The 19235-nt window shown below is 40.2% G+C and overlaps 1 protein-coding gene across 1 annotated transcript in view; it reads right to left on the reverse strand.

Annotated features, from left to right (window-relative positions):
- Positions 1-2784: 2784 nt before the first annotated feature.
- LOC134633517 (IgGFc-binding protein) overlaps positions 2785-19235 on the reverse strand; it is a 39883-nt gene continuing 23432 nt past the window's right edge. The window contains exons 23-45 of the mRNA XM_065471579.1: positions 15472-15495; positions 15166-15281; positions 14592-14870; positions 14066-14161; positions 13801-13966; positions 11436-11836; positions 10774-11350; positions 10098-10681; positions 9427-9979; positions 8735-9333; positions 8406-8563; positions 7853-8253; positions 7500-7696; positions 5796-6191; positions 5415-5698; positions 5065-5339; positions 4858-4977; positions 4501-4685; positions 4252-4412; positions 3477-3728; positions 3192-3351; positions 2970-3091; positions 2785-2869 (exon numbers count right to left, since the gene is read on the reverse strand). Of these exons, the coding sequence (XP_065327651.1) occupies positions 2785-2869; positions 2970-3091; positions 3192-3351; positions 3477-3728; positions 4252-4412; positions 4501-4685; positions 4858-4977; positions 5065-5339; positions 5415-5698; positions 5796-6191; positions 7500-7696; positions 7853-8253; positions 8406-8563; positions 8735-9333; positions 9427-9979; positions 10098-10681; positions 10774-11350; positions 11436-11836; positions 13801-13966; positions 14066-14161; positions 14592-14870; positions 15166-15281; positions 15472-15495 (6191 nt within the window). The remainder of the gene's footprint in view (positions 2870-2969; positions 3092-3191; positions 3352-3476; positions 3729-4251; positions 4413-4500; positions 4686-4857; positions 4978-5064; positions 5340-5414; positions 5699-5795; positions 6192-7499; positions 7697-7852; positions 8254-8405; positions 8564-8734; positions 9334-9426; positions 9980-10097; positions 10682-10773; positions 11351-11435; positions 11837-13800; positions 13967-14065; positions 14162-14591; positions 14871-15165; positions 15282-15471; positions 15496-19235) is intronic.

The raw sequence follows: 19235 nt of genomic DNA on the forward strand, positions 1-19235 counted from the left end.
TGTTATATAACATCAGCATCCACATTAGTATCCACAGTAGTAGTCCAAGAGTACTTGTCTCGCGTTTGAAATTTCAGTAACTGCATCAAAAACAAAGTAACATATGAGGTAGAGGATTTCTGAAATGGCTTTCCAGTCTTACATTTCCAGTTTTAAATAATGAGGCATTCCCTGAATACCCCACATCGGCTTCCAGATTGAAGCAGAATAACATGTACCGTGCACCATATATCAAGATGTATCTTTACAAAACGAACCCATGTTGAACTGTGTGTCCAGCATATTCTTGCTATAGTTTATCAAGCATTCATTTATTCCTCTGAAAACAATGCCCTTCTCTGAACACTTGTATCACAAGATAAGATAAGATAAGATAAGATAAGATAAGACAACCTTTATTCATCCCACACGTGGGAAACTTGTTTGGTTACAGCAGAAAGTGGACAGTGCAAAGTTACATACCAAAAATTAGAAAAACACAGGAATAGGATAAGAAAAAGAGACTCTACACAACTGTACACAATAGAATAGAATCAAATCAAATACTATATACAACAGAATAAAATAGAATGCAAGTACCATATACCACTGAGTACGATACAACGTAGTCAGAAAAATAGTATTGCACTTAGTGTTATTGCTATTGCACATGTGTGGATGTGTGTGTTTGGTCAGTTGCAAAGTCTTTGTTGTGGAGTCTGACAGCAATGGGGAGGAAAGACCTGCGAGATCTCTCCATCCCACACCTTGGGTGCCGCAGCCTGCCACTGAAGGAGCTGCTCAGTGCTGTCAGAGTCTCCTGCATGGGGTGGGAGATATTGTCCAAAAGGAATGACAGATTAGCCACCATTCTCCTGTCACTCACCACCTCCACTGGGTCCAGAGGGCATCCTAGAACAGAGCTGGCTCTCTGGATCAGCCTGTTCAGTCTCTTCCTGTCCCCAGCAGAGATGTTGCCACCCCAGCAGACCACACCGTAAAAGGCTGAGGCCACCACAGAGTCATATAAGGTCTTCAGGAGTGGGCCCTTCACTCCAAAAGACCTGAGTCTCCGCAGCAGGTACAGCCTGATCTGCCCTTTTCTGTAGAGGGCATCTGAATTATGAGTCCAGTCCAGTTTATTGTTCAGATAAACACCAAGGTACCTCCATACCACAGCCTCCATACCTGTCCATACCTTGAATGTTTAGAGGTTGCAGTGGAGGATGTTTGTGTCTGCGGAAGTCTACCACCAGCTCCTTGGTTTCACTAGTGTTGATCTGCAGGTAATTCTGCTGGCACCAGTCTGCAAAGTCATGGGTCAGTTCTCGATACTCCCTGTTGTCCCAATCAGTAATGAGGCCGACTATTACAGAGTCACCAGAGAACTTCTGCAGGAAGCACTGGGTGGAGTTGTGGGAGAAGTCTGCAGTGTAGATGGTGAAGAGGAACAGAGCCACAACAGTTCCCTGCATGCCCCCGTACTGCAGACGATCCTGTCCGACACACAGCCCTGAGTTCTCACATACTGTGGTCGGTCAGTGAGGTAGTCTAATATCCATGTAGTGAGGTGATGATCCACTCCTGCGTTCTCCAGCTTGTCCTTTAGGACTGTGGGAAGAACATGATTCTCACAGTACTCCCAGTGGTCCAATGCCAGGTTGATAGGCAAACTGAAGTGGGTCCAGTGATGAGCTCACCAGACGCCAAAGCTGAGCCAGGACCAGCCGCTCCAGGGTCTTCATCAGGTGGGATGTCAGAGCCACTGGCCTGTAGCTGTTGAGGTCCTTGGAGCGTGAAGTCTTCGGCACTGATACAACACAGGAAGTTTCCCAGAGCTGTGGGACTCTCCCCAGCCTCATGCTCAGGTTGAAGATGTGCTCCATCACCCCACACAGTTGGTCTGCGCAGGACCTGACAGCCCTTGAGCTGATGCCATCTGGACCCGCTGCCTTCTTGGCTTTAATCCTCCTCAGTTCCCTCCTAACCTTGGTGGCTGAGAGAGACAGGCTGGAGCCTTGTGCTGAGTGTGTATTGCATGTTTTTGTTGGGGGTGGGGAGTAGTGAGCATGGTGAGTAGAGGAGGTGTGAAGTGTCTGAGGTGTCAGAGGTGGAACAGCAGCAGTGGGAGTGGGTGAGTCTGCAGCCGATGTTGGAGACTGCCTCATGAATGAATCAAATCTAGAAATAGAAATGATTCAGTTTATTTATGTATTGTGATTCTAAAATGGAGTTTTCCTCCTTTGTTACAGTTACATGAAGAGCCCTCTTTGTAAATTGAAAAAGTGACTCAAAAGCAATGTAGTAACATTTTTATTTAAAAAAAGAAACAAAAAAAGAAAGCAAGACCATCAATCAACGCAGACTGTATTTTGACACAGTTTACAAGGCATTCATATTTCAAACATACATTTATTCTTCATTATTTTTATATTTGCTAATGAATGAATGAATACCACAAAATAAATCATGATGTAACGATGTTAAAACAATCCTGAATGACCTGAAGGTAAAACTCATGAACTGGAAACAGAAGCATACAAAATATGTTTTTGATCAGGTGCTGCCCTCCAGTGTTGCAAAGAAAAATGGCAGCAATTACAAGTAGGAGCGCTCAGAGCAAATAAGAAGTATTTTAATAGATGTCAAATATTCAGTAACATCCATTTTTCAGACCATCACTATTCCTCTGTGCATATAAAAAAGTCTTCTGATACTATTTTCAGTGCTTTTATTTATCAAATCTATACTAAGTTATTATATGATTGCTGAGTTTGCTGTAATTTGTGCATTAACTTGATTTCTCTAGATCAGAATATTTGCAGTCAGCAAGCAGACTATCAGGGTCACCAGAGATGTCAAGAGGCCTGGAGAGCTGCTTGCTTTCATTCTTCTTTCTGTTAGAAAACAAGCAAAATCTACAGTGAATTCAAACTTGGCTCATGAATCCAGTTATCACAATCCACTGATTATGAAGCTGTATTATCTACAAGACTGCCAATGTTGTACAAATGTTACCTGTGTTCAATACAAGCGGTCCCAATGAGATGCCTTCACTGTCATGGTAGGAAATATCCCTCGCCACTCTTGCATGGTAACCTGGGTAGCAATGCTGTGGAAAGCAGAGTGATTTCAGCAGATGAAGGAATCCAATAAGTGGTATGAAAGATTTTTACCCAGTGTTAATACAAATAGTTATAAGTAGTACTTACAGCTGTGCAGTTATTGTGCCTCAAAAGACACAGGTGGACCTGGCAGTGCAGGTAAATAGATGAAAAGTTGGTAAAGGTGAACATCCTGAATGAGAAACGGGCTACGGTGGAGACGCCATTCTGAAGCAGCTCTACTGTGCCATCTGCTGGATTAGGACACCTAGGTAACAGCATAATGTGAAAGTTGCAGTGTTAATGTGCAAACAACTTAGTTCTGATAAGAAGATGATTAAAGTTCACCCATCACAAAAGACAAGAAAAGAAAAGTTAAGGCAATGTCTTTACTGTGTGGTGATCAGATCCCAGCGCACAGGGTAGCTGGCATCATTAACAGGCGTTGCCCAGCAAGAGTCCAGAATAGTGGAGATCTGCCGCTCATCGATTCCCTGCGTCTGAACCTCAATGTATAACCTCTCATCTATTTCCATTTCTAAATTTCTGTTTCTGGTCAAAGGGAAGTGGAAGCCAGGGTCCCGGTAGGGTATCATCCTCAAATGATAATGGCCCAGACCAGATGGAAGTCTCTTGTTCACAATGCTATAGGAAAACATGATAAAACAAGATGTTTTCAGGATTTGGAATTCATAAAGTGGTCAGGTGTGTGTGAAGTCTGTAGCAAAATATATACAAAAATATGTAACATAAATGAGGGGAATACACAATTAATGCATTAATAGAAAAGCACTGTAACTCTTAAGTAAATTTATTATAAACAGCAGTACAAAGATAGGATCATACAGCCTAGAAGAAATTACATATAAAAGTGTTCAACCACCAGTTAGAACATATTGCAGATAGTAATTTGAAATGATCAAAAACAAATTAAGGTGACAGAGTCGGTGTACAAAAATTGAGCACATTAGAACAATGTTTTTATTAAACAAAAACAGGGTAAAATGATGGTGATTCACATGGTCATTTAGTCATGAAGACAATCAAACACTGAGATTTCTATAAAGCTCAGCGAGCTATGTACCTTTGAAAAAGTAGCAACTACAATGTCATATAACCAAAAAGAAAAAAACAAAAAATGTAAGCCAGATGGTGTTGTGGTTATCACCTCTCTACAGGGTTGATGCCAACATCCATAGACAGTGCCTGGGTCAAAGGATAGTCACAGGAGAAGTGCAGGTGGATGCTCTTCTCACGACTTATGAGGCCATCATGAGGGTCCACATTCCCACTGATGGTGTTCTCATAACTGAAATGGGTCCCGTTGCTCTTAAGAGTAAGAAGACATAAGATTTTAAGCATATTTTCAAAAATTAAAAATATTGCCCAGAAGATTCCTTCAATGTACTAATTTTACCCTCAGCATTGTCCCACAAAGCTGGTCATCATTGTTGAAGTGGAAAACCAGTCGACCATCCTCAAGGGTCCCATTGCAGGATTCATCTCGAAGATGTAGGGCATCAGAGTGGAAGCCGGCCTCAAACAGCTGACAGCGGGACAGAGATATGGTGCCAGAACTACTGACACAAGTGATGGACGAGTCTAAGAAGGAGAGAGAAACACAATCTGACTCGTTATGGCATGATATTTTTTTTAAAGCTGAGTCATCAATACTGATTTGAAAGACATTTGTTGACTTGGCTGCTTAATATAAAGGCTGACTAATGCAATAAATACACTACAGATAATGCTGAAGGTTTTAGTTAGCCCGCACCGTAGCTCTCATTGTTTGGCCGATGGTGGTGCTCATTACAGAAGCAGCCATAGACACCGTCCTTCTCACCACACCACTCGTGCTCTGTGCAGTCCAGCTTTTCACAGGGGTCTGACTCATCTGCAGACACAGAGAAAGGATCGTCAGTGATGAATGGCAATGATTTAAATTTGTATTAAATGTCTTATTTGAGCAGTACAAACATACCACAATGCAAAGCAGAGCGCCAGTCAGGGATGTCTAGCCCCAGAACAGAGCAGGTTTTCTCATAGGCGGAGACAGCAGAACACAGCATGCCATTGGCTGGAGTGTAGAGGCAGAGGTCGTAGACACAGGAAGAGAAAAATGGCTGGGGGTCAGAGTGCAGGTGACAGGCTCTGAATGGACCGGTGGTGTTGGTGATGACACTGCAGAGTTGGGAGTATTCTTCTCTAAAGGTACAGTCATTCAGTCCATCATCATCTTCATCAGTGGAGCCACATCTGGAAAAGACAAATCATACTGCCATCAGCTACTGCCTTGTTGAAGCATCAATAGTGATTTCCATTGCAACTCACCCTGGTTGGCTGGTGGGTGACTTCCAGCTGTGTCCAAAATAATTATCGTTTTGTGCCAGTGTGCCATTGGGTAAGACTTTGTCATCTGAAGGATCATTGTTAGAGTTTCCACACATCCCCGTGACTCTGTCATGACGGTTTTGGCCCAGTCTGACCAGTAAAGTGCTCTGACCATCAAACTGGATTAGCAAGTCAGAGACATCAACCACTATGTAGCTTCCCTGCCTTACCACCTGAGCTAAGATTCCCACTGTGGTGGGAAGAGACACATCATTTCCATTTACCTGAGAGGACAAGAGATGCAATAAGTGTGTGTTGTTACTTTTGTGCAGATTAGACAAAGTAGAATGCTGTTCATCTTAAAAGTGATAGATAGTTTACCGTTACTCTTTTATTGGGTCCGATCCTGATGTACACACTTTCTGGATGATTTGAGAGGTATATGTCCACTGCAGACACAAATGACACACGGTTGTTGCCACGGTGATTGTTGGTGGCTATCACCTGAAACTGGGTTTCATTGGTGCCATGGTTCGTGCTCTCAGCGATAATGTAGGAGCAAGTTCCCTGGAAATGAGCCACTGCTCCATCAAAGGTGATGTAGTGTGGATCCCCCCACACAGTGCAGGTGGACATGGCATCGTAACAGCCCAGCTGGCCGTCTCTGATGGAGCACTGTTGTGCAGGAGTGCAAGATGCAGCAGAACATCGCAGGTCATTTGGAGCATGACATTCACATCTCTGGGAGCAACCGTCTGTCCAGAAGGACTCGCCAGCCTGTGAACCACACCACACCAATTCATAGCCAAATTGATACAACAAATATAGTTCTTAAAATACCATTTTGAAGTTTTTTTTTCATTAATTGTAGGTGATTTAGTGCAGTAATTGCTAGATCACTACAAACTGCAACTATTAATATACTAAATATTGCGACAGAGCAACCAGTCGTATCTGTTGATCTTTCTCCCACAGAAAGGACAGATGCTAAATGCCACAATTTCAATAACTGTGTGGAACAGAGATGCATGAAAAAGGTATTTAATTATGCTGATGTAGCTGTATAATCTTCAACTAAATGTTTAATGCATTCATTTATTTAGCGACAGATTTTTATTTTATTGTTTATTTTTAATCTTCAGTTTAAAGAGTTACCACACCATATAAAGACATTGTGGTCCTAAGATTTCAGTTATATGAAACTATAAACTGTAGTTTTACATTTTGCAACCCCTATTATTTGCTATTTCACAGAAACTACGACAGTATTCATCTTCCTTCCTGAATTTTTTTATATGGTTTGGATTTTTTTGGTCATTAACATGGAACTAACATGTTTTACATTTTGCAACCCTGATTTCTGGTAATTAGACCTAAACTACCACGTGTTTCCAAGTAATCATTAATTTTCTTGAAGATTATTCATATGGAATTAAAAAGAAACAGACAGTTTGCATTTTTCAGCTTGATTCTTAATTATTGAACAGAAACCAACATTGATTCCAGGATAGATATCAGATTTAAACATAATATTTACGGTGAAACTGTTGTCAAACAAAGAAGAAGAATGCTGGTGGCTGAGGCAGGATTAATTCCAGCATTATGGCAATATGGTAATGGTATCCTAATACATTAAAACCTAAAATCATATTAGTATCTTGTTACCCTATTATTATGAGGTTAGTATATATGAAATGTGTTTTATTGCTAGTGATTGTGACTATACTATTACTAATTGTTTTTTAAGCTCATGTACATACATTTGTATCCATATTATCACTTATCATTTATTGTCTGTTATTAATTAGATTTAAACGTAATAATACTCAGTAGATCACAATTATTTGCTATGTCTCTATTTTTATCTTCCTGTTTCCACCTTGTTACCTCAATATTACCACATTATTACTGAGCTATAATAGACTCTGTTGTTTGTTTAAAATATATTTATGAATTTTAAGCTTTGTCACATTCCAAAACACTTCACGAAGCTTTCTAAATGTAAGAGGGGCAAGTCTGCTGATTCTGCTGATTTGAAGGGAATTACTTCAAAGAGTATTTACTATTGACTTTAATATGTCTTACATCATAGTAGAATCCATCATATTGGCAGCCACAGCTTTCCACTGGAACACACCTGGTCCCACTCTTGATGAAGCCTTCATCACAGAAACATCCCTCAGAGCAGAACTGCTCACAGGTTTCATCAATGCTACTGGCACAGGTGTGGCCACAGTCAGTACCGCACAGCTCATAATGGCTGTTGGCGGGACAGTCCAATGCTTAATAATGAGAAAAGCGAAAAATGGCAATAGTCAGACATACCACTTTTAATGTAATACAATCTGGATATAATGAGTGTTGTCAACTTAGTTAAGTGGTTAGCAAATTTCTTGTAAATTTAGATATAAATATAATAAAACGACATGTTGACTCACTGCAGGTGGTGTTCTCCCTCCACGGATAGATTCGAACATTAGCAGACTGACAGGCACTGACATATGATTCAGTGGCACTGCACAAGAGATCGTGGCCTTGATTTCCTGACAAACATACATCAAACACGCAGTCGTTGAAATATGGTGCCGGGTCCACCTCCTCGTGGCAGAAACTGAAGGGCCCATCAGATGCCTGTATCACCTCACACTGATCTCTAGCAGGCTGTTCATTGGTACACTGTGGACAGGAGGAGCCACAGCCGTCATTGCACGTGTAGTTGCCTGGCACCTTCCAGGCTCTCCCAAACTCATCTGGAGATGTGACTATCGTTCCAAATGGTGTGTGAAAGTCATCATTTGGATTTCCATTGAAATTTCCACAAAGTCCGCATATTTTTTCTCTGTGTTGATGACAACAGTTAACAATAGTCCTTGTGTTAGTTTCATAAGGATAAATTATTAGTAAATAAATTATTTATATAGCTGGGATTATCCTGTTTTTTAAAGCATGTCAAACAATAATTACTGCAGCTTTGATGGGTGGGAATTGTACCTGTAATTTGGTGGTACGGAGATAAACACTGCACTATATCCATTATAGGTAACACTCAAGCCGAAATTAGTGCTGACAAGTATACGAGGTCCTGTTGCATAGATAGACACATTACCTTCATTCAAGATAATAGGTAAATTTCTAGTTACTCCATTCACCTAGAAGAGATATGCAAAGAAAATCAGTGGTTATTTTTTCTACTTTTTAATTGTTATTTTTTCTTTCACAGTAGTAAAAATATCCCTAAAATATATGTAGCTGCCATTTACTTCATACACCTGAAATTGTTCATAACAATCATCGAATGAGAACTATCATTAACTACTTACTTGTACCAAGCCTCTTCTGTCCCTTGACATATGCACGTCGTAGCCCCAGACATTCACAAAAACTTCAGCTACTATTGAAAGTGGACGCCCATTCAATGCCTCATTCTTAGCTTCCACGGAAAACTGATTGAGCTCATCAGTGGCATTACAGAGGGTCACCAGAACATAGCGACAGGTTCCTTGGAAGTCATAGGCCTTGCGATCAAAGGTGATGTAGTGAGGGTCTCCAGAGGCAGAGCAGGTGCCATGAGGGTTGGGATGGCAGCCAAACTCACCCTCCACCACACGGCAGGACTCCTGGGGCCCACAGGAGTTGGGAGTACAGTGGACATTCCCTGTATTTCCGTTGCAGGTACACAAGCTCTGACATTCTTCACCATCCCAGAACTGCTCACCACCTTGGTGATAGCGTCCTTGGTGATAGCATCCACAAGATGTTGGTGGAACACACTGGTCACCATTGAGAATAAAACCATTATTACACTGACAGCCCTCCTGGCACAAAGTATCACAGGTGAAGGGGAAAGAGAGGCTGGGGCAAGCAGAAGGACAAGAGGTTCCACAGAGTTCATAATGGCTGTTTGACGGGCAGGTTAGTGCTGGAGAAAAACAAACAGGTTAACATAAAAAAGCATTTTTAAACATTTGGAGATCATGGCTAGAATTAATTCAAAAACAAGTTGAGTGCTTACCACAGCCAGTTGCATTTCTCCATTGTCCTAAGGCAACACCCTTCTGTTGACACATTAGTGCATAATCTCGTAGGACGCCACACAGAGTTGATGCTGGATTGTTAGAGCCCCTCATGATCTCCACACATACATCCACCTGCTGCCTTGGGTCAATCTCAGACCAACAGGGTACAAATGGCCCATCTGGTGAGCTGAGAATGCCACAGTACTCACTAGAATTGTAATTTGCTGTAGAATTTTGGTTCATGCTTTCCACACAGTGAGCAGCCAGAGAGCCATCTCGCCAACTGTCTCCAAAGTCCTGAGAGCTGTTGACCAGAACACCATTGGGTGTATTGAAGTCATCATGTGGATGACCATTGTAGTTACCACAGAGTCCACCCAGTGAACCATTGTAGACACCAGGAGCAGTGACACGGACAAAGTGAGGCCAGACTGTCTGCACAGTTACACCAAAGGAGGTGCGAATGATGACACTGTAAATGCTGCTGTGGAAGATCTGGATGCGGTTGGATGGAGTGCTGAATGGCAGCCTGATCAGCTGACCATTAACCTGCAGGATCATCCAGTTTTTTGCAGTTAACAAGACTTAAACAGTATTGTGTCTATGTACACATAAATAAATAATTAAAGGAAGAACATAATTTTAAGTAAGTGTTCCATTCACTTACCTTCACTTTACTGTTCCTTGCCATCTCAATAGATACGTGTATCCCCTCTGCTTCAAAATGCAGAATTCGTGCAAAACCTTGCTGGCCTCTTGGCAATTTTTCTCCTGTCACCATGAAGTGTGGGTGACTGGACAGTCCCATAACTTTGGCAAGTGTCAGTCGACACGCCCCAGGATATTGGTATGTCAGTCCATCAAATGTCTGATATGACCCTGGGCCTCTGATCCAGCATGTTTCATAGCTATTTGGTCTGCATCCTCTTTCTCCATCCTCCACTTTGCATGATTCAAATGGGCCACAACCATGAGAGTGGCAAGTCATGGTGCCATAACTGCAGCTACAACGTCTCCCACAGTCTTCATCTAGTATTACAGTTTGTCCAGAGCGGTAGTAACGGCCCTCAAAGCTGCAGCCACACTCAGCATGAGGTACGCAGACCCCACCACTGAGGATGTAGCCTGAATCACAGATGCAGCTTTCCTGGGGAGGTAGAGGGCAGTTATGGGTAGAGTTGGGATTAACACAGGTAGGTGGACATCCTGTGCCTTCAGACTCAAAGTGGCTGTTGGCTGGACATGGCATTTCTAGGCATAAGAGAAGAACATCGATCTTTACATCAGTGGAATTTTAATACAATGATATTTTGAAATAATTTGAAATAAAGTGATTAACACACCACAAAAGCCAGGTCTCCTCCAACTTGGTAGCTGAATACCATTTTGTTGACACTGACTTGCGTACACGGTTAAGGCTTGACAGAGAATAGGTTGGTACCCTCCTCCTACACACAGATCATACACACAACTGTCCACAAAGGACTGTGGAGGAAGTTGCTGATGGCAAGCAGCGAAAGGTCCAGAACTACTGCTGAGGATACCACAGTGGTCAGTGTTGCTGTACAATGCTGTCTCTTCTACAGTGCAAACAGCACAGTCCAGACCTCCGCACTGTGGCCCACAGCCAGGCTCATCATCCCCAGATGCTTGCCAGCTGTTAGCAAAAACCACATCAGAGCTCACAACTTCACCGTCACGAGTTTGAAAGTCATCTCTACGAATGCCATTGAAGTTTCCACAAAGACCGCATGTTGCATTCTGGTAAGTGTAGGGCAAGCTGATCTGGACATAATGATTTGTGTCATAAGACACCACTAAACCAAAGTCAGTGCTGACAAAGACAGAAAAACCTGACTCATAAACCTGCACGGTGCCATTGCTAAGGAAGAATGGAGTGGATGCAAAGTTCCCGTTAACCTGTAAAAAACCAGCAAATATATCAAGTGAGAAAACTATATCTGGTCATAAAGTGTAGAATTTATCCAGAATCAAAATGACCAACCTTTGCCTGACCACGTCGTCCTTTGACAAGCTCAATTGTGTCATTGTAGACATGCACTTTCACCAGTCGTGTCCAAGAGACTCGAGTACTGCCTCTGTGCTCATTTTTGCCCTCTACTCTGTAGTAGGGCAGTCCACTATTACATTGCTCAGAGAGAACATACGTGCAAGTGCCTTGAAAGTGAAACACTGTGTCATCAAAGGTGTAGTAATGGGGATCACCGCTTATGGTGCAGGTTCCTCTTGGCACTGTCTGACAGGAGAACTGGAAGGAAGCTGGCTTGCAGATCTGTGAAAAGGAGCATGGCTCATTGTGGCACTGCAGGCCTGTTGAGGTACACGTGCACTTCTGTGCACAGGTCCTGTCACTCCAGAATGAAGCACCCAGCTGCACTAATTCACCTTAAAAAGAGTAAAAGGAAATGTCCCTTATGCCTTGTGTTAAATGTTCAGACATTTACATTCATAAAACCTTAGGAAAAAAATTTCACACCTTACATTTTTTTTCATATTGTGTCAAATAACAACAGTAATTGCCTCAAGGCACTTTATATGAGTAAAGTTCCCAAAATAACAGAGAGAAAATCCCAACTGTTTTACAACCGCTACCAGCATTAAGAAAAGATGGGCCCTGATTATACACTAGGAGAAGGATTTTAAGTTTGATTCTGATAATAACAAATCACAGTAGTCCATTCTTCAAGTAACAAATGCATGAACTAATTTTTTAGCATCACTCTGAAATAGAATGTTTCTAATTTTAGAGATACTGCATAAATGCAAAAAAAGCAATCCTGAATATGTGTTAAATATAAGCAGTGAAGGACATAACCTGGTCAAAAACAACTTCAAAATTTCTGTTAGTGTTAAGGCCAAGGTAATCCCATCCAGAATATGCATCTGGTTAGACATCATGTTTGTAAGATTTTCATGGCTGAGTGCAATCAACTTAGTTTGATCTGAATTTAGAAGCAGGAAGTTGAAGGTTACTCGTGTCTTTATGTCTTTAAGACGTTCCCACAGTTTAGTCTTATGGCTTCATTGACAGAGCTGGAGATCATCTGCATAGCAGGGAAAATATACGCAATGCCTTTGAAAGATACTGCCTAGGAGAACCATGTATAATGTACACAGAACTGGTCCTAGCACAGAACCCTGTGGAACTCCATAATTACTCTTAGTGTGAAGACAACTCCCCATTTACATGAGCCAACTGGAGTCTATTAGATAGACATGATTCAAACAAGAGCTTAATTGCTATGGCGTGCGCTAATCTCTGCAATAAAATACTGTTGTTATTAATCGCTCCGCTGAGGTCTAGCAGGACAAGTACAGAGATGAGTCCACTGTCAGAGGCCATCTGCAACTTTCACTAAAGCTGTTTCCATACTGTGATCAGCTGTAAATCCTCAATGAAATATATGACAACGCATTGTGATTTAGCAGACTGAACACTTGCAATAACAATAATAAGTGTAAAATGGGGATGGGCAATAAAAGTGTAAATTATTATTCTGTGAAATAATTATTCAAAAAATGTTCCAGGAGCAGTGGTGTGTGATGTGCATCACAATTGTGTCTCTTCTGTATATAGGTCAGCTCTCATTGCACAACATCAACCTACTTAGATAAAGAACAGGTATGTAGCTTACTGGTGTAGTGCCAAGGCACTCTTTATTGCTTCAACAACAAGTTGACTTTCACCTAACTCAATGATTCCTGGCCACCAAAGTACAACTGGTGCAGGATTCATATTTACATATTTAAGGCTCCAGCTGTAATGTACTGAGAAACCTCATCCACTTCATTTTCCGTTGTCTGCTTTGCATGCAATGCTTGTGTTGAAATATGGAACTTTTCAAACACCAGTGCAGACGCCACTAAATCAGATCCGTTATCAGTGGACATATCCTGAGCGAGGGAGATAGTTCCTTATGCAGTTTAGTACCAAAATGAAGAAGTTAATAACTGTGATAAGTAATCTGTGTGTCCATGTGAATCTTGCCTTAGCATAAGTCACTTTGTTGGAAACAGCTTCTCTCTCTAGCATTTTTTATTCTTTGCATGCTATATGTTACCATTCAAAATCTTTCAAAACCTCTGAATTCATGGCTAAACATCCTTTAAGCAGGTAAGAAGAATGTATTTTAAGCCTCCAACTAATAATTTGAAATTCCTGCAATTGTTCTTGATTCCAACAACAGTCAGAGACTTTAACGTTAATAACCTCAACCTCATTGCTTTACTGTACTCTTAATGCATTGTGGTTAGAATTCTTGCCTTGCCTATTACAGTTGCACATGACTGTAATGATATATAACATAAAGGTAGCAGAAGCAGTTGCCTTCTGTATCCTGCAGTCTTACCATTAAAAGTGCAGCCTGTTGATCCATGGTCTGTCCGGAAGGCCCAGCGACCAGGTTCATTGACGTTGCTGCCAAGGCGAAAATTTGAGTTACTCCCTGATGCAGCACTGGTGAGTGATCCAGGGAGGACATAATAGTGAGTGGAGCCAATTGTATCATAACCAGCCTGCAAATGTGAGTCACAAAAATATGATTATTGCATTTAGAAATAATGAATGTTTTTTCATTAGTAAATATGCAGAGTATTGACTATAGTAGGTCTGACCTGAATGCTCAGTGTTGTTGAGGCTATTATACCGTAGTTCATCAGCACAAATGAATATTGGCCTCCAGAGATCAGCACAGCTTGGACAGTAGTGCGCTGGAAAATATGAATTCAGTTTACTATATGTTCTGTTTGATCAGTGTTCTGCTGGATTTACACCTAATTTTGTTATGATACACTTTTCATGTATTACTGTATCAAATGTATAAATTCATAAGACATTAAGTTGTGCTTCAGTTTGAATGGTCTAGATTTCAGATAAATACTATTAACCACCTTAGTTTGTTAGTATGAAATGCTTTATGTAATCTTCTGGTATCACTTTTTTTTTTTTTAAAAACAGCTCAATATTCAAAAAGAATCTTTGTATGAAATATATCACAGGAATTTATGTCTTTATGTCTGGAAGGTGACACTAGATTATACTAATCTACTGTTCCTGAATTAGTAAAGTAGGCAACAGACTTTCACGTATACATCACACATAAGCACATAATTTGATTCCAAATTTTGGAAGCTGACTTACTGTTCCACTTGTGGGATAATAGGCCACCTCAAACCAAGTTGCAACAAAGACCCAGTTGGCATTAAAGTTCAGTCCTGGAAAGTATTGATTGATGTCTTGTGTAGCTTGCTGGAGAACACTGCCACTGGTGTATTGGTTGTAGTAGATCTGACCATTTCCTCTGTTGTCTAAATCTGTCCAGAATGGAGCGATGATGTCTCTGGATCCATACATTGGAAACAGTTGGGGGGTGTAGCTAGACCATGGTGCAGCAAAGGTCAGATGCCCATTGTGGTTTACCTAGCAAATACAAACATTCTTGTAAGCAAATATCAGTATAAATCAGGTATCAGCGGAACCTCTGACTTCTAAATTCACTTAGTGGACCAGTAAATGTTAGGTGCCCACTATGATTGACCTGAAAAAAATAGAAAAGAAAAATATTTCCTGTCACAAAATCTAGATAAACAGATTCAGATCTTGTTTTGCAAACTATGTTTTATATTGTAATTAGTGGCATTAAGTTTAATTAAACAGCAAAATATTTTTATGGTACAAATGTAGTACATGAATTGTTAATGTTAATTTTACATACATAAATGCTGTTATATGTCCTCCCAAAATAGAAAAAAGGTCTTAGCAGGGTAATCTGTGGAGAACTTCCATCATCGATCGCAGAGCTTACAGTTCCAGATGTTGGGTAAAGAGGTCCTAAGAAGCAATTAGGCAGATCATGAAAAAAGATAGAAAAGGCTTATATGGTTAATATTCTGCAAACATAAATATAAAACATATTCATCACAGGCTTTCAGTCTTTACTCCTCTGTGAAATGTGAGGCTGATATAAATTGAGGATAAAGCAATAAAAGTCAAATCTTTAGAGTTTTGAAAAGATACTTACTGACAGCCTGAGCAGTCACTACACCTGTACATGAAACAAAACACGGATAAATAAAATTATGACAAGTTTTCTAAAATTGTAAGATTTTATTTCTGATCCAAAAAATTTGAGTCATCATCACTTAGGCAAAAATAAACACACCATAAAATGGATTAAAGGAACATAAATACAATTACTAACCTGTCATTCCCAAAAGCAGCACAAAAAACATGATTTGACCCACCATTCTGTCAAATCGGTTCTCTTCATTAAAGAAAGAAAATTCTGTTTTTTATGTAAAACCTAAGTGCAGAGCTAAATTTAGATGAATCTGTTGAATCTTTGTGTAATATTAGTTGTGAGTCTCTCACGCTCCTTTGAGACTGCAGGGGACACACAAGGCTTTATATAGTTGGGGATATTTACCTAGGAAATGTAATCTAATACTCCATCAAAGGATATTCAGAGAAGAATGACGTCAGTTACCGTTACCATGGTTAATAGTCAAGCAGTAACTTTAACAACCATAGATACAGATCTCAGACAAAGGGTTTACTGCTGACACAGTAAATCATTCTCAAAATACTAGTGATGGTAAACACTGTACTTACAGTCAGGAAGAGGGAGTGAAGGAAGATAAATTGTTTTTTCCTCATTAAATTTGGTGCATGAAGAAAATCGAGAAGCTCTGGCTTCTTCTTGTCCATGATGACTATACAAAACAGAAACTCCAGCTGTAGTGTTTGTAACTGCAGCTATTCTGTAATGTCAGATATTTCTCATTTTACTTGAGGAAAGCTTCATCCAAATAACAGCAGAGGCAAAAGCTGCTGCACCCAGGCAGTCAACACTTGCGGGTTACAAAAAATGAATGTTAACACTTATTAAATTCTTAGAATCAATTGAGGGTGGACTGATGTCTGATATCACCTCACATTTCTTCTTCTGCACCTCGCTGGACATCTCCTTATATAGAGATGACCCTTTGGCAGGCAAGACTCCCATTGCCATGACCTGCCCTGTCAAGGATCTGGTTCATCAACCCAGCATTTTATATTATTCTGTATTTGTTTCTTTCTTTGGTTTATTGTTATGTTTAATAACTTTATACAGTTTAGTCTTGAGTTTAGTTCTTTTTCATGTCTCTGAGGTCATTTGTATTTCTGGTTCATGTTTTCTTGTCTTTGTCTCCTATTTATGTGTCCATCATGTCCTCTGTGTATGTTTTCCGGTTTGTGTCTCTCGCCCTTCGTGTCATAGTGGTCCGTCTGTGTTTCATTTCCCTCTCTGTCGCTCTCCATGTCTTAGTCATGTCTTTGTGTTTTGTCTCTATCTGTTCCCATCTTCCCCTCCTTATGTTTTTTGTCTCTGCAGTCTGGCGTGCATTCTCGTTCTCCTTTCCTCGTGTAAAGTTCCTACGTCTTAGTCATGTTATCAGTGTTACTTCCTGTTTTGGTTTTTTTGACAGTCTCGTCCTGCGTTCAGTGTGTTCAGTTTTGCTTCCCCTGTCTCATCATGTCTAATTCATTCCTGCTGTGTTCCTCATGTGTTTCCACTGACCATGTGTTTCCCCCTTTTCCCTTGTCTATATGTCTCCATGTCTTAAGTGTTTGGGGATTTCCAGGTGTTCCAAGTTTAATGAATTTACTTTTCCCAGTTGAGGTTTTTTGTGTTTACTTTTTCTTTTGTTGGTTTTCTTGTTTATTTAATGTTTTTAAAAATCTAGTTTTGCCTCTTCTCATCTGCATTTTGGGTCCTCAGACACCGCAGATCGTGACATGCCCATGTTTTGGACTGCATTTGAGGGCCACATCCACATCAACATAATAGGTTTAGGTCCAGAGAGCATTGTTTAAACACCAGTGCTGATCATGTTCATCCCTGTATAACTACAGAATGATGCTTTCAGAAGGATAATGTGTTTTCATAATGGGGGTTTCCAGTGGTTTAATGTTTACATGACAGGGGTCAGAAACACAATGTACTTGGAGCAGAAAACATTTTTTATTGTCCAGGAAGGAGAATGAAAATACCCAGGATTGGTGGAAGCTGAACATTCGATCAAAATCCAAGTGTTATCAAGCCAAGCCTTTTTTTGTTCCTAGTAAACTTGTCATGTCTTAAACGTGCCACTGGATCCTCAGACAAAAGAGCACAGGCCTGGTTTATGATCAGTATGAATCAATATTTTACCAGATGAGTCACTGACATGTTCACTAATTGTGAAACGTGACAGCAGAGATGGCACACTGTGTGCAAAATTCCAACAGTGAAAATGCTTTCCTTATGAATTAATGCATGTGTAAAATAAATTTATATGTCATTTGATAAACAAAGAGATGTTTAGGAGGGTTATAGAGTTAGTTATCTACCCATTTGGTGATTACATGTTTTGATATTTGCATGTTTGCACATTTGAATGTTCACACCTGCACTTTCAAACCAGTAATAAGTATGTGTTGAATCTACCTCGTTTTTTTCCCTGCATTTATCCGAATATAGGATTTCCTGGCTTCTGAGTGGCCAGTGAAGTCTCATGAGAGCCGGATACAGGAAGCGTTTTTGTTGTTGAGGTGTGCGGTTTGGCCTGTCAGGTAGCCGGTGGTTGGATGGGAAACACACTCAAATCAAAACACTCTTGTTGTTTTGATTTGCTACATAAATAAATTTGAATTGAATTACATTAAATTACAAACTCTAACTCCTGGAAAACTGAAATTGCTATTTTAAAGGCTTTTGACATTTAAAGTATTTTATAATACAAAGAATGGTGGATTTTCCCTTCTGTTGAACAAGATGACATTTTTAGTGTCTTTGTAAGCTTTGTAAGTGGCTGCATACTAACTTTTACTTGTCTTTTGATTTGTTTGTTTTTTTCTTTTATTTTGTTGTAAAGAACGTCAGGGTCTCTAGGATGGGAAACAAGTCACAAGATATCTGCTTCAGTTACTGCACTCATGCAGATGGATAACAATTTAAGGTAAAATAGCACAAAATCCTGATCCTGTTTCAAAACATAACCCATGAAACGTCCTGATGCATGCTCAATCATCCAGGTAAGTAAATGCCCAAAAGCTGATTCTGTTCATCTGGACGTAGCGTTTTCAGTGGGAGAAACGTTTTGACACTCATCCAAGTATTCAAGACACCATAAGTAAAAAACAAAAATGTGGGCTTTGTGCAGGTTGCGCTGCTCCTTTTGGGTACATTCCTCCTTTCATTTTTTCATTTTCATTTACTGAGAAATGAAACTAATATTAATCACATAGTAATTATAATCATCACATAATCTTTGCAATTTATCAGAATAAACAATAGCTTTGATAGGAATAACATGAAATGTCCTGGCAGCAATGATGACAATGGGATGTGGATAATAATTGTTTCTCTTATGCATTTAGGTCAGCAATTATTGCACAGCATTAGCCTACTTAGAGTAAGAACAGGTTTAAAGCTGTGTGCAGGCTCAACCTATTCATTACTCCACCATCAAGTTGACTTTCACCCAACACAATCATTCCTGGCTTCTGGTCAAAGTACACCCAGTTCAGGATTTATACATCTACAGTTCCAGCACTCATATAATTAGAAACTGAACGTGACATTGGTTGCTTCACTTGCAGTGCTTGTGTTGAAATCCTGAGAAAAGTTCAACTTTTCAAACACCAGTGCATGTGCTAGCCAGCCACGTGATCTTATCAGTGGAAATATCATGAGAGAGCGAGACAGATAACTGTTAAACGTAATCACCATGTTCTAAATGAACAAAGTAAGTAAAAGGAAAT

Source organism: Pelmatolapia mariae, linkage group LG8, assembly GCF_036321145.2.
Source record: "Pelmatolapia mariae isolate MD_Pm_ZW linkage group LG8, Pm_UMD_F_2, whole genome shotgun sequence".
NCBI lineage: Eukaryota > Metazoa > Chordata > Actinopteri > Cichliformes > Cichlidae > Pelmatolapia > Pelmatolapia mariae.